Source organism: Tympanuchus pallidicinctus, unplaced genomic scaffold (genome assembly GCF_026119805.1).
Source record: "Tympanuchus pallidicinctus isolate F22 unplaced genomic scaffold, pur_lepc_1.0 scaffold17, whole genome shotgun sequence".
Lineage (NCBI taxonomy): Eukaryota > Metazoa > Chordata > Aves > Galliformes > Phasianidae > Tympanuchus > Tympanuchus pallidicinctus.
In genome coordinates this window covers 10,423,957-10,439,626 of record NW_026294690.1, presented here as the reverse complement: position 1 = coordinate 10,439,626, position 15,670 = coordinate 10,423,957, and the positions used below count along the sequence as shown (strand labels likewise).

The following is a 15,670-nucleotide window of genomic DNA, read 5'->3' as shown; positions in this document are numbered from 1 at the left end:
AGGGAATTTGCATCTGCTTGTCTTTTAAACAGGTCTTACTCCTTGTCATTTTCTGTGTGGAATGGCAAAGCTCATTTGCAAGGATTGCGTAGCTGAAGTGAAAGGGTCTGTTTGCCTGTTTGGCAGCAAATAGGCCAACAAGAACATCTTTTAGTATGGATTGTTTTTAGATTCTGAGATACTGTGCTATGTTGGCTTCAAGGTGTGTGAGACCAACAAGCTCAAATGGTGAAGGGGCTGTACAACTCTGGCCCTAAGAATCTGAGTACAGTCACATTGAATAAGGTTTTTCACTGAGCTAAACAAAAGACTTTGTAGCCCTTTTCAGGAATTCTTATCAGGGTGCTTTTTCCTCCCAGAAGAGCAATCAGTGTGAAATACCCAGACTGGATGGTTCTATGTGCCTTTGTTCTGGATACCTGTTTGCTGTGCTGCAGGCTGCCCCTTCACTTCTTGCACTGAATATTTCACAGAATGATAGGGGTTGGAAGGGACCTTCAGAGTTCATCGAGTCCAACCTCCCTGCCAAAGCAGGTTCCCTACAGCAGGTCGCACAAATAGGTTGGAACTGACAACAGCAGGTTTCATCCTCAGCCCTCTCAAACTGGGCTTCCCTGGTCATAATGTAGGCTGCTGTCAAATTTGGTAGCAAATTTGATCCCATCCTCAGCCCCCTTTTAAGAGCTGTCTTATCCACAGCCCGTAAAAATCAGCCCAATGAAGAGATGAAATGTATGAATCTCTTCAACTAAGAGTCGCTTCCATAGTATTGCCATATATCAAGGAATTTATAAGAGTTTTTAGCATCTTCACATGAAATTGGCATTTTAAAGGTTACAATATTTGTTATCATTATGGTTTTAATCAAATGGAACAGAATACGGAGACATGACTTAAGAGACTGTTACTAAAATAGTGATTTATTTATGTTTTCGTTCATCTAAAAGGACACACGGTACTTTGCAATGTAGAACTTTAACAGTGGATAATATCTTTGAAGGTAATGGGAAGGATGAGCCACTTACTGTCATCTGCAGAATTTAATTCACTGTCTACTAATCACTGTAGCTAATTTGGAAGTGATGTTTGTGACTTCAATAAAATAATGTATGCCATCATACTATACAATACATTAGTATGCTGCATGTATAAGTTCTACTCTGTGAACTATTTTTTTTTTCATATAAGTTCAGCTACTTATCTTCACCCAAGAACATCTTCCTCTTTAAGTCACATAATTCAGGGCTAAGGTCTCTTGTTTGAATTGAAGGTAAAGTAAGGACTTTGGAGCCTCTGGGAGTTCAGGATCTCACAATAAGGGTTTCTGAACAGTGCTTTTCTTGGTAGTTCAGTGCCCTGTAGCACTGCAAGAGAGGATTCATCTCTATCAGACGTCTGTAGGTTTGTGCATTACTTATCAAATCTCCAAGGGCTTTCCATGCAGATTTGAGGTGAGTGGGAAGAGGTGGGTTGCATGTGTACATCCACTGAGTCTACAAGGAAAGATGGAGATGGGTAGCTCCCCTGGCGTGGCCTTTTAAATTAAATCATCCTTGTGACAGCTGGCATAGGTTTCCAGCTGAGTCTACAGTTCAGGGCCACCCACTTGCCTCCATTTCTCTTTTAGCTTGGTTACTGTGTCTTTTTTTTCCCCCCTGACAGCTCGCTTTGCGCAATGCCCTACGTTATTTCCCACCTGACATACAAAAGAAGCTGGTGTTGGAATTTGCTGAAGAACTCAGGCTGTATGGCCATATCTACATGTACAGGTTCTTCCCAGATATTGAGATGAGGTAAGAAGTGAAGGGTTCATGCCCAATTGGATGTCCTGTCTGTCTTTAGACAGGAGAGGTATGGTTTCCATTGATTGCTAAATGTGTGTCTTCTGTAAAGCTGCATTCTTCATCCTTCAGCTTTCATCCTATTTTCTGTCTTCATGAGAGCCTCATGGACTAGCAGGGAAACAGACTGCACCCTTCTGGACAGGTGCTGGCAGGGCTGGTGCAGTCTTGCTGCTGGGAAGCTCAGTGCCACTTAACACATGAATAAGATCATGTGTTTGGTAATGCCAGTTGAGATGGCATTACACTGAGATGCCATGTGCTCTACCCCAAAGCAAATCTTAGAGTTTCCAGGGACCAGTCACTGTTCAAAAATCTGATTGCAACCTGTACAGGAAGGCTGCATTAGCCTTGAGATGATGCTAGTTGTCATGAACCAAGAAGTAAGATCAGTTGAGTGGATGACTTTGGGATCTGCTGTGAGTGACTGATTATTTGTCAGTCTCAGAGAAGACTTCCCGGGCTTGAAAGAGAAGCAGCACATTTTTTCCATGCTTGGAACCTGTATCTGACCCTGTCTTGTAATAGGCAGTGCCTGTTGATCTCGAAGCATCACTTCATTATAGATCTAAGGAGGCTAATGTTTGTGAAGCAGAACAGTTTTGTAAAGGGCTGCCAGGGGCTGGCTTCTTTTTTTAGACTGATTGATTCCTTTTTGCATCCAGCAGGGGCCTGGTTAATGTCTATACAGAAATCTGAATAAGCAAGCAACAAAAAAGCACTTTAATTTCCACAGACATCCATGTTTTTGTGCTGCCCACAGTCTGGGGTCAGCTCTTGCAGAAATCAGCTAAAGGGATGACAATAAGAGAATCTGAAAGATACTGCAGAGCTGGACTGCAGAGGACAGTAGTCCTGAATACAAATGAGGACACCTTCTGCTCTCAGCTTGAATAAGACAGTCCACCAGCTCATTTCCATCACTGGCATCAGTGATTCTTGACAGCTTCGAATATTTTCTTTGTAGTTTGTGATGATTTTACAGCTCTCCTTTTCCAGCTGACTCTTACAGTCTCAGATTAAGACACATCTTTTGTTGCCTTAGTCTAGTCTAGTAGTATTTGGTTTTGTTCTGCTTATCCCAGGGAGCACAGTCCCATTTGGTTCTGTTCCCCACAGCACCCTTCTCCCCATATAAACACTCTCAGTCCATTCCTGAACATTGGGCTTCTTAAATTCTGAGCAATCTTATGGGGGAATGACTCCTCTTGATGAAATAGTATAATTCCTCCTGTTTTATCACCTCAAACTTAGAAAAGCAAAAAAATTAATAATAATTTAAAAATATATTTTTAAAAACTCAAAGGCTTTCTCTCCTATTTTGGCAGTGAGTGCAAAGCATTTGTTTCAGTATCCTGATGTAAATAGCTGGGATAAAGCACATATGATCGTGGGAAGAACCCATTTGCTAAATCTATGGAATTTATCTTTGCCATTTGCACTCGTTAGCATAATTTCTTTAGTGTAATTGTCTTCCTTGCATAAAGAAAGCATTTAGCCACTGAAGATCCATGGTCCAGTAAAAGGAAGATTGTTTAAAGAACACGTGTAGCAGAAATGCTAAAGTCACAGCTTGAAGCACCGATTGAGCACCTGGTGGGAAGGCAGTGGGGCTCAGGTGCATGCAGTGCAGTGCAATGCAATGCCTCTGCGTGGTTGGAAGGGGTGGAACTGGGATCCAGCCCTTCCCAGACCTCGTTTAAGAGTTGGCAATGGAGGCAAGGGTATCTTATTGAAGATTCCTGCTTACTAGAGGCCTTCCAAAGGTAAGCAGATTTTCTTCCTTTGTTTCTGCATCCATGGCTGTTGTGTTTGGGCTTGTCCTCATTTGCTGCGGCCTAAGACTGTGCTAACCCCACTATTATTGCTTTACTTTCCACTGCTTATAGCATTACAACATGTCAAATGTTCCTACCTGCCTTCAGGAATTTTCAGTGTCTATGATGGTTTTGTTGCTTACAGAGAAAGAGCGGAACTCTTGATTATAAATCTTGGTGTTATATTTCAGCAGCCTTGGTACAACTGTACTCAGACTTATACAAGCACAGCAAAGGAACCATCTCATGCCTGAAGAGAAAACATATATACACACACATATGTGCATATATGTACATCTACATACATAATACAGAGCTAAGACTAGAAGTTTTAGGGCAATTTGATAAAGCAAATAGATTATGGAGGAGAATATATGTAAGGCAACTGCAGAAGTTGGTACCGAATCACATTAGTGATTCAAGTCCTTGTAGGGTTTCCTATTCCCAACCTCTCAAATTTGTCACTGAAATACAACTTATTCAGTAAAAAGACTCACATTTCCCATAGCTAGGTAAGTTCTGGGGATTACTTTAGGACTGAAATTGGAGCTGGGTTTTTTCCTTTTTAGATGAGATCTCAAATTTGCAAGGGCAGAAGAGCCCAAAAGCAACTTCCATGATGCTGTTTTCCTTGGCCTAGCAATTGGGTTTAAGCATGCCTAAATAATCCAAGTAGAAAAGCAATGAGCTCTCACAGCTGCCATACTTATAACCCATTCTGACTACCTGATTCAGAAGTGACAAGCTGAACGCGTTCTTTTTTCTTTGCTTAGTTCTGATTGAAGTTGAAACCTGATGTGCCTCTTAAGGTACAGGCTGTATTAGATCTGCACTTTCTCCTTTTTCCTTTTTCTCTTCTCTTCAATAAGAGATAATAACTCAAAGGAACGTGTTGATGTGCAGGGATACTTCTGTCAGATGTTTTGTTGTTTCTCTTATACGCGTCCTAAAGTGTGGTGAATGCCATTTCAGAGCATACCCCATAGAAGACTATCCTTGCAAGACCAAATCAGCTGCTGCCATCATGCTGATGATCATGAATAATCTGGATCCCTCGGTGGCTCAGGTAAGCTGCAGTGACAATAAAGGAAGTCGGAGTCATGAAGCAGAAGCAAATCTGCAAGTTACTTCCTGTAAGTGCTCGCACACAAATTGAAGAATTTGGGTGATTCTACAACTTTTCCTGTGGTCGTGTTTTGATTTCTGAGTTTTGGGTCTTTTTTGCTAATATCTATCGCTTATTGCAATGCGTAGTTCTTCATTCTGCATGGTGGGTTTTGGTCCTAACTTAGTCTCTGAGGACTCTTGCAGGGCTAGCAAGGCACACTCCAGCTCCCACAGTACACAGGAGCTTGGTTGCTGTCTGTGAGAAAGCACAGCTCTGAGTACACTGCTCCTACAGCACGTGTTGAGCAGCTAGTGTTGGAGACACAGCAGAGAAATACTTCAGAAACGTGCTTGCCTTATTATTATTAAATTATCCTTCTCAGTTTCCACAGGAGCTTGTCACTTATGGAGGAAATGGGCAGGTCTTCAGCAACTGGGCTCAGGTAGGACGCTGCTGCTTTTGCAGCTTCTGTCATGAAACCCATTGTACGCTCCCCCAGGCACGTTCTGCTTAGGCAGAGTTTGCAATAATTCTTGGCAGTCATTGTCTCTAAATACTCCAAAACATCCTGTCTGGATAGAGGAATGCTCAGTTATGAGCTGTGCAGATGGGAAGAGCTTTATTTAGTAAAGAGAGCGCAGACAATCCAATAGAAAGACTGTTTCAAAAAATGTCAAGCAGCATAAGATGATGTAGAAAGCTCTTTGGATTTCTCTGGTGTGTGTGTGTATGTGTTTGTACTTTGCACAATAATTTATATGCAAAATAAATTTTAGGAAACCAAAAAGTGTATCTTTTGTTTATTTCTGGTACTTTTGCAACATTTTTCACAATACGCAGAGGAATAAAAAAATGAGGCTATAATGAAGTGCAGCCCTGAGTTCTTCCAATGAAATCAAGTGAGCTGAAATTGTTCACATGCTAGCTGGGCAAGTGAAGGTGCTTTTTATTTTCAGGATTAACTCTGCTCTTCTGATGGCAATGGCAAGTGGGTGACATCCTATCTAAAATCTGATCTGGGATGTTTAAGTTAGGACTGTCAATCTAAAAGTGCACACCGTTTCTTTGTTCTGTGCATTAATTCATAAATGTCTGTTATGTCATTTAATGCATTGCATGAAAGTTTTACAGCATCTCTCAAGACACCAGTGCTGGCAGTTCATACTGTGGGCCTGACTGGGGTGACATCCCTCAGGCAGATGCTAGGCTGCAAGGTGAAGGAGAGGCTCTGCCAAAGACAGAAGTATTTTTTTTTTCCTCTTGTTTCCATCCAAGTTAGAGCTTTGACCTGCAGTTGTTTCACAGCAGAACAAACAAAACCTTTCTGGTCTTGCTTATTTGGAGTAGCGATCACATGAATGATTCAGTTGTGATAGAACATTTTGTTCTCTGTGGCTTAAAAACAGCATGCTTTTTGAAAATTTGTCCTTGCAAAATTCCCAGTGAAAAGGCTGGGTTTGGTTTATGTCATCCACCCAGGCCTGTGCTTTGAAGAAAAACAAACAAACAAAACAACCAGAGGTAAATTTCCACTTACCAACTTGTCCTCAAGCTTGCAGGCCTGTTGGTGATGTTACTGTCTCTCTGATCAGCAGATCCATTTTTCAGTGTAACTGCAGAAACTCTATTTCAAGCTACTGTTGAATTCCAGCGTCCCATGGAAAAGCTCTCCTTAGACCTGGCTGTCATATACTCTAGGCCCATGAAATATAATGAATGGTCTTTGTAATAGACAGTGATGGATGTGAGTTAAACCTATAGCAGTTTAGATAGTTGTACTTTGTGGCATAAACCAAGAGTAACTATTGAATTATGAAGATGGATTGGAGATGCATTTATTTATTCCTTAGTATTTCAAGGAGTGTTGTCCATAGTGAAAGATGTTTGTTTGGTGTATGTTTGGTGTGAGGAAAAATTGAAATGCATACATCTGTTGAAAAGATGACAAGTGCCAGAAGAGACTGAATTATCCGTATCAGGCCAGCATCAAAAATATACATGAATATTTCATCTCTTTTATTGGGAAAATTTTGCAGTTTGATTTTGGATACATTGCCAGAAAAGTGCCAGATCCAAATGGTCAATCTCAAGATAAAATTGGAATGGCTTTCAAAATGACGCGTTGAAAAGCTAGCAAAGCATTTCTGGGGTTTACATTGGAGAAATTATTCTGGAACTTATTCAGACCTCGTTGATTTATGTTTCCTGCTGAGTGATGTCTCTTAATGGACTTTATTAAAAGCAAGAATGTGTTGAGAGCTCTGGCTGTTATTTCATATGTGAATACACCTCGTTATCTCTACAGTTGCCTTCGTACTCCGTTTAGCAGCTTCATGAAGAAATATAAATGCATGATGGAAACAGATTCCCTCACTTTTCTTGTTTTCCTTTTCAGTTCTGGTTGGCAATGCAATATTTGTCAGAGATGACCGAAGAGCAAACATTGGTAATGTACAGTGGGCATCCTCTGGGACTCTTTCCCAGCCATCGCTATGCTCCGCGATTAGTCATTACTAATGGCATGGTAGGTGTTAGCATCTTGTTTTCTTTTGCTTTTTTTCTTCATCTTATATTTAGCTTTCATATGTCTACTGAATTAAAATGTAATTGATACTACCTGAACTAATGATAGCTCACAGAAGAATCTCAGGTCTAAATTCTGCAGCTTTTATTGCAGTACAGTTTCTGTCACCTCAGGTGAGCTGATCTGCAGTGAGAGAAGTAAGATCCTCTCCTTATCAGAGGACTTCATTCTGAATGAGCCTGAGCTGTACAAAACAGTTCAGCTATAGAGAATTTAGATAGTGAAAAAGATTTTCTTAAATCTATAATTTGCTTATTTGGGTTTTCTTTTTATTCTTTTCTTAGGTTATTCCCAACTATTCTAGTAGAGATGATTATGAGAAGCTCTTTGCTTTGGGAGTAACAATGTAAGTAGACACCTTGCTATTAAAATTTATCAAATATTTATCTAAAATTTAATTCAAATATCAAGCAGCTGCTGTTTAAAATATCTAATGCGGATGGACTTCAACTGTGCTGCTTAAAGTCCTGATGCTGCAACACATTAATGCACAACACATTAATGCACACTTAAGTGCAATTACTTAGGAGCTTGAGTTACATTCAGCCACACAAATAAGGATGTAATTGAGGTCTGCTAGGAATTAGAATTAGGTTTATTTATAAGACTTGGCTGAATTACAGCCTGAAGCCACAATCATAGCCTACGTACAGCACTGGCTGGTTACACTTTGCAGTGGTTGTTTTGCAATCTGCAAAAACCATAAGTTATGAAGTGTTTGTTTCTCTTTACATCAAGAGAAAGCTTTGAAGTAGAATGCTGTAAGGTTTTCTTTTTTCTTTTTTAATGATAATTTGCCTGCTTTTTTACTGTTCATCTATCTGATGAGCACAGGATGGTTATTTGCTGTTTGCCATGAAGAGAATCAATTAAAACTATGGGAGAGCTGAATGTGTACAGATTGGTAAGAAATAAAAGCACTCAAATAAAGTGTCCCTTACCATGTATCTGGGGATTTCATAGTAATGAATTGAGGCCACATTTGGGGTTATAACTTTCAAAATGACTATGTGTCTTAGAAGGAGAATTGGCACTGAAAACCAATGGTACAAAAGTGCCTGAAGGTGAAAAGGAATCTGTTTGTGTCTTAGTCCCTGTGCTAAATGCCAGACCAAAATTTATGGCTGTTTTTTTTTTATTTTTCCAGTCTATACATCTTTAAACTCAGTAGTTTAAAGAGCTAAATGATCCTCTGAAAACATGTTGAAAGCACTGTTAATGAAGGTCTATGAAGTTGGGATTGTGATAATATAAAATAACAACAACTAGAAGTACAAGAGATTGGTTTTTGTGTGTTTGTTAGGTTGAGGAGCCTTTTTTTTTTGTTATACTAGAAATATATGTTGATGTATACAGACTTCATTCTGCCTGAGTAACATATGGAGTCATCATGTTCTTTGATCTTGCTAGGTATGGTCAGATGACTGCAGGGAGCTACTGCTACATTGGGCCCCAGGGAATAGTCCATGGAACTGTGGTAAGAAACTGGGGAAAGCTTGGTTAGTTGGTAAGTGTGGCTGGTGACTGGGGTGAAATGAACCACTGTGGAAGAATGTTATGTGCAGGTATCTAGCAGGCTTGTTTTCCTTAGCAGCCATCTTGAGTAAGTCTCTGTATTGTGAACTGCTCATTATTCTATTTGGCAGTGGCAGAAACAGGTATCAGTACAGATGGTTGAAACCAACACCTTTGTAACATCACCTTTGTAACGTGGTTCCTTTTTAAAAGATTAACGCCATTTCATGGTCCTAGGGACCTCTGAAGCCAATTCCACAGTTTCAAACTGTCTTTGCAAAAGGAACACATCATTTGGATATAGAAAACCAGTGCCTAAGAGTACCTTTAACAATCCTGCTTGCAAACAGCTACTTTTTCCAGGTATCTAAGGCAGTTAATTGGGAAAATGCAGCTTTTTTTTTTTTTTTTTTTGATAGATTTCAGGGACACTGGGTGAAATAACTCCTGGTAATTGCTATATTATGTTGTGTGTAGCTCACAGTGCTGAATGCTGGTCGTCGCTATTTGAAGGCAGAAGACCTGTCTGGAAAGGTGTTTGTTACTTCTGGTCTTGGAGGGATGAGTGGGGCTCAAGCGAAGGCTGCAGTCATTGCTGGGTGTGTGGGGATTATTGCAGAGGTAAGAGTGGTGCTCCTTTCTTTCTGTCTTTTCTTCGTGGGCTGAATTAGAGCTCTTTCTTCTGATCAGACAGACCCCTTTAATAACACTACCTGGTCAAACTCAAGAGATGCTGTCTACCAAGCTGAGATGCTGCTTTTCATGCTGGGATTTCTCACTGCTATTCCACCCTTGTAACCCAATGAGCAAGCAAATATTGTGAATATATGAATGATTACTATTTAGGGTTGCTTTGCTGATAATGCAGAATGATTCTGTTTAATGAGCCATGCTCAGTGTTTGAGCTAGAGGAAGAAAGATTTGGAGAATCAAACTCCAGTTAGGACAAACTGTAGTGGGAGTGCAACCTTCTCAACCAAATTGCTTTATAAAGAGAATTAGCCGGTGGGTCTCTGCTGCAGGCATGTCACTTGCTGCAATCAGAAGGGTAAGAATATTGCAATCTGGCCCATAATAATGATAATTAAAATTCAAAACAAAATGGGCTGGACTGTACATGTGGCATGCAGTAGATCTGTCCTGCTCTGGCCAGCTGAAGCCTTACTGAAGCCATGAAATGATAGGATTTCAGCTGTTCTGCAGTGATCATGCAGAAGTGTGAGTTCTTTGTTCATTTTTTGTTGTTGTTAGCAAAACATGAGTTTTGCATGTATGACGCTTCATCAAGTGCTCCCTGAAGATGAAATAAATTTATTTAATTTATCATTGAAAGCATTCTTATTGAATAAATTCTTATTCAGACTTCTACTGTGTCATCGTGATCTTTCAAATGCTAGAATACAAAAGGAGAGATTCTAGTGAATGCTATTCACAGCAGTCTTTTGTCCTTTTCATCTCCATGGCTGCAGATGATTTTGTTCAGGAGACTGAATATCGCCTGGTTTTTATCTTCTGTGAGATGATCCTTGTCGGAAATGAGTCTCAGGAGCACATGTGGATAGCTACATATATGTACATATTATTTATTTAAGGAACTATTTATGCAAATAGCACTGATGAACTATGCAAGAGATGTCATTTTGTCAGCCAGGGCTTCCGAAGTTCAGACAGAAGGGATTAATGGTACAAGTCTTTTACCTCTTCTGTTTGACATGAAGCAGATTGCAGTTTTATGAAATAACAGTGTGGAGGGCCAGATGATGGCCTCTGAGCTGCTCTCAGCTCTCCAGGGTTACACTGGAGGTGATATTGGCTCATCAGGGTCGTGCAAATTTTAAAACTGAGGTTGTTTGTTGTTTTTCTAATTGTATATTTGAAAACAGTTTGAAGGAAGCTGGCTTTCTTGTGTGCTAGCAAGTCTGTGAAAGTCTTTCTGAGACTGTCAGAGAGATCTGAAATAAAATATGTAATGAATTTAAATAGATTTTCTGTGTTATGCAGAGCTTTAAATGAACCCAATTCTTGTAATTCATGTGAAGCATTTAATCTCTTTTCCCTGTGCTGATTTAAATAACTCCCAAAGTAGCTGTCTCTCATGGCACCTGACTTCTTATTGAATAATTCTATTGGTAGTGACACTGCTATTACCATAATCTGGGGTTTGGGAAGGATAGTCTTTATTACTGATGCAGGAAATGATGGAAGGTTTCTCATGCTAGGAATAATTGGGGAAGAAAAGGTTTCCTGGTGTTCAAGCAACTTCTGAATACAGAACTTATTTAATTTACATATAAATACTTTGTTAATGAGAAATAATGGAATGGAAGTGATGGGGTGGATTACAGAGAAGTAAAAATGCTTTAGTGAAATACTGTAGGATACTCAGGTTATGCATTCTTGGGCACGCACCACTCAGTGTCTAAATCAGTTGCTACCACGGAAAAATGACTTGAATGAATTTTGTCATTTGCTTTGTGCCACTGATAGCTCATTATGAAAGTCCTAATGATGTGTGAGTTTGGACATTGAATCATTAATATGGAATCTGTGCCAAAGCTTTCACAACTTGTGTATTCATTTATATTTTTGTCCAGCTTGTCTCTTGATGCACACACACAGAAAGTGAGTCCAGAAGATTTGGGGTTGAGCTTGTTTGGAGATTCGAAGTTCAAAGCAAGAAGGAATTGAAGATGTAGTTTTGTTTTGATTCACTCCATTTTTCACAGAGGCATCAGCCAGCTGGGACAAAGAAAAGCTCTTCTCTTTTCCATATTTGGTTGAAAATTTCAACCAGCTCAAAGAGTGAAAGTGAGGGTCAATTTCAGCACCATTGCTGGGTCAATTCAGGACCATTGCTTTGTCCTGGGCAGTACAGCAGGAATGTCTGAGTTAATTTAAAATAATAATAATATGTATTTAAATCTTGCTTTTCATTTTTTCAGTATAATCATGAAAAGTAACAATAAAAATAATTTTAAATTTCTAAGTATGTTAACTCTTGTACAGTTCTAGTATGAATTTCTTGTTTGTAGTAAATATTTGGGAAGTGATGAATCAGAAGTGTTTTTTTTTTCTTGTTTCTAGCTTGAAGTAATAGATAACAGTATTAATAAAAATCAGAGGAGGAACATAAGAAATTGAACAATTACTCTGTTGTGTTTAGACCAATGTAGGACTGACTTACTAATTTGCTATTTTTTCCAGGCCAATTAAAAAATAAATAAAAGGTAAAAGTGACTCAATGGGAAAAATGAGAGTTTTAAGGTCTCTGCTTGTGTCTTAGGTTGATGAAGCAGCGCTTATGAAACGTTACAAGCAAGGATGGCTCATGGAAATTTCTAATGACTTGGACCACTGCATTGCTCGCCTCAGGTATGGCTTGTAACGTTACTCAGCTACTTTATCTCTACACTCTGTTCCTCACTTTACATCTCTCTGCTCTGTGCCATTTTAGTATGCACAGAAGAGGGGTTGAAGGACATCTCCTATCCCAGGTCTGATTTTTGAATGCGAATCCAGCCATATTAGTGACTACCAATGCTTAATGCTTGCTGTTACTCATGCTTCATATAATTTATACTGTCTGTTAAATGTTTCTTCACGGTGCCATGAATATGCATATATCAATTACATCTAGTGTTACGCTTCAAGAGTTGATCATTGTTTCTGGAATGACTGATGAACAACTGCATAAAGGACAAAAGTTCTGTTGCCTAGCTGGGTGTTGCAGACTGCATGCAGACTGTTAGTTTTGGTTGCAGTGTGTGTATTGCAACATAGTGTTTTGTTTTTGTTTTTTTTAAACCAGTCTTTTAAAATCTGTTCTAGAGATGCAAGGAAGAATAAAATTGCCCTCAGTTTGGGTTACCATGGGAATGTGGTAGACCTGTGGTAAGTAGTATATATGGGTAATGGGTATATTACTGCTTTGGAACTTACTTCCAGACTTGGAAGGGAAGTGGTGTTGAGCATAGGGCTGAGTTCGTGATTCTGGATGTTCATGAAAAACTTCATTGGCAGAAGATGTATCTTCATCTTCTGTCACAGTTCTCAGTTGCTTCTTGTGCATTATCTTCCCTTATGAAACAGTGAATTTCCTAGGGAAAGAAATTACTGAGATTTGTCTTCAAATGAAGACCCTCTAACCCTCTTTCTCCTAACCTTTCACTGACTTGTTAGCAAGAAAACATCTGACTTCAGTGAAGAGTAGAAGTATTGAGGCATTGGTAGAATAAAAACATCAGATGATGGGTATGAATTCTAGCACTCTGAAGGTTTTATCCAGTGCTAAACCTTGCTTTTACCTCATGGGCCAAGGTCTGAGACTGACCAATACAACTGGTATTTGACTCATCTACTGGTGTTCCTGTACAGGAAAATGTGAAGTATAAGAGTTGTGTATAGATGTTCACCATGATTTCCCACCTCCTGCCTGCTAAAAGAAGACAGCTTGCCAGGGCATATGTTTATAAACAGCTGTTTTGATAGAGGAATCTCACCTGAAAGAGGAGCTTGAATATGAAATAACAGCTTCTGTTCAAACACTGTTAATTATCTTCCCTTCCACCCCAGGGAGAGGCTTGCATATGAGCTGGACACAACAGGGGAGCTGCTAGCTGATCTGGGGTCTGATCAAACTTCATGTCACAACCCATTCAATGGGGGATACTATCCAGTCCAGCTTGGCTTTGAGGAAGCAAAGCAGCTCTTGTCTACCAATCCAGGGAAGTTCCGAACTCTGGTACAAGAGAGGTAAAATGTCTTAGTGATGCATGTTTTTGGCCTTTAAGTTTAGTTGCTCTGCACGTGATTGCAGATTACTGAAAGATATGACTTCTCTCTGTTAGATATGCAGTATCACAGCAATGGCTGTGACTCAGTTCAAGATTTGGGGATAAAAAGTGCTGCAGGGTTTGAAAATATCTTAAGTCTTTTGTGGGTTTGCCTGAATTTATTTATTTATTACATTTCACCTGTTTCCCTCCATTCCCTTGCTTTTAGTGAGCTCATGATAATATTCTCCTTGATATTTAATCGATCTCAAGAATAACTGTTTCATTCTTCATTTCAGTCTGAGGAGACATGTGGCTGCTATTAACAGACTAACTGATAAAGGCATGTTTTTTTGGGATTATGGCAATGCTTTTCTCTTGGAGGCTCAAAGAGCTGGTGAGTAGATCCTGGAAAAGTGGAAATGAGGACAATCTGGATTACGTCTTCCTATCCCTATTCTTTGATAGGATAGAGTTGGCCACAATGTTGTACAAACTCTCTAGTCCTTCCCATTCTCTCACTTATTGCCTCTTATTAAAAAAACTCCTTTTATAGGTGCTGATGTTGAGAAAAAAGGAGCCAATAAAACAGAATTCAGATATCCTTCCTATGTTCAGCACATCATGGGGTATGTTGGATTGATCCTGCAATGGAGCACTCAAGTGCTTTATGACTATTGGTATCTATTGGTATCTAGAGGTATTGTACTAAGAAGGTGCCATTTAGTTCAAATCTTGCAATGTACTGTACAAGATGAAAAGGAGGTAACTGTAGCAGTAGTAAACTTATTCTCACAGGAGGTATGTCACAGTTACTCTTTTTTTTTTTTTCCCTCTATTTTGGAGAGAGTCTTAGGAAGATGTCCCATAGGCTAGAAGCATCATCCTTGTCTTTTCTATTGGTTTCAGTAGAGCTACTCCTCACGTTTTCCTTTGAACATGGAAAAAGAAGAACTAGACCCAGGGAGACGTGTTATGTGTGGTTACTATGAAGCTCTAGTAGCAGAGGTGTTCTGCTGATGCTCTGTAGTGAAAGACATGATGTGACAAATCTTGATAATTTGGTGTAAAGCTTTATCCTTTTTAGGATTAAAAAGTCATACGTAAACAGATGCCAGATGTCTGAACAATAAGCTAAAACATTGCCAAATCAAAGCTCTTCCTTCCAGCAAATGTCTGGACTTGGGTTCTTGTTCAGAACTAGAATTGTTGATAGTGTAGATGCGCTCAGGGTTAGCATGGCTTAAGGAGGAAAAGACCAGGCAACAGTAAGAGTACACTTTATGAAACTGAAGAACAATTGCAATTCATTGATGATGCACTTGTTTGATTGAACTGTCCAAATGGGGGTCTGACTGTATTTCATATACTCCAGTCAATAACTATATGAAACATTGCTGTTTAATTAGTTAATGGCTCTTGATGTTTCTGTTCATTGAAAATGTTTGAAATTCTTCTGTCTCTAGCTAATGAAAGAAAAGCACTGCTAGCAGCCAGGATAAATAAAGAAAGAATTCCAACCATCTCTTAATGAAGAATGTTCTCTTCTCAGGGACATTTTTTCCCTGGGATTTGGGCCATTCCGCTGGGTTTGTACCTCAGGTGACCCACAGGACCTTGCTACCACTGACTCAATTGCCATGTCTGTGCTGGAGGACTCAATTCGACAGGGAGGTAAGGCAACATCACGTGCCCTCATCACTGGGAGTGGTTTGGAGAGAAAACTGATCAGAATTTTGCAGCATGATGGCTTTTGGCTGAAACCATAACGAGCACTCTCTTGCCTGTTCCACGTGGGCAAGAGATGGATGTCATTGTTCCCAAAATTCCTGTAAGGATTATAACCAGTAGGTAAAATAGAGAAACACCATCTGGAGAGGCTATTGATCCCAAAACTATCATTGTAATTTTGGCTGAGAGCGTTTCTATTCTTTTGCTATTTTCCTGTACTTTGTCACCTTGTAACTTTAAGGCAAACAGTGTCTTTCATCAGGTCTCCATGTGTTTCATAAAGGAGTCAAATTGCTTTGCTG

The 15,670-nt window shown here is 39.6% G+C and overlaps 2 protein-coding genes across 3 annotated transcripts in view; one reads left to right on the top strand and one right to left on the bottom strand.

The window, feature by feature from the left end:
* TMEM43 (transmembrane protein 43) overlaps positions 1-15,670 on the bottom strand; it is a 372,149-nt gene that overhangs the window by 77,040 nt on the left and 279,439 nt on the right. The window lies entirely within an intron of this gene.
* UROC1 (urocanate hydratase 1) overlaps positions 1-15,670 on the top strand; it is a 34,189-nt gene that overhangs the window by 3,891 nt on the left and 14,628 nt on the right. For both annotated transcript variants that reach the window (XM_052678906.1, XM_052678907.1), the window contains exons 3-15: positions 1,663-1,793; positions 4,631-4,724; positions 5,149-5,208; positions 7,162-7,290; positions 7,635-7,696; positions 8,761-8,827; positions 9,343-9,486; positions 12,149-12,237; positions 12,694-12,756; positions 13,438-13,617; positions 13,937-14,034; positions 14,194-14,266; positions 15,190-15,311. In XM_052678906.1, the coding sequence (XP_052534866.1) occupies positions 1,663-1,793; positions 4,631-4,724; positions 5,149-5,208; positions 7,162-7,290; positions 7,635-7,696; positions 8,761-8,827; positions 9,343-9,486; positions 12,149-12,237; positions 12,694-12,756; positions 13,438-13,617; positions 13,937-14,034; positions 14,194-14,266; positions 15,190-15,311 (1,312 nt within the window). The remainder of the gene's footprint in view (positions 1-1,662; positions 1,794-4,630; positions 4,725-5,148; positions 5,209-7,161; positions 7,291-7,634; positions 7,697-8,760; positions 8,828-9,342; positions 9,487-12,148; positions 12,238-12,693; positions 12,757-13,437; positions 13,618-13,936; positions 14,035-14,193; positions 14,267-15,189; positions 15,312-15,670) is intronic.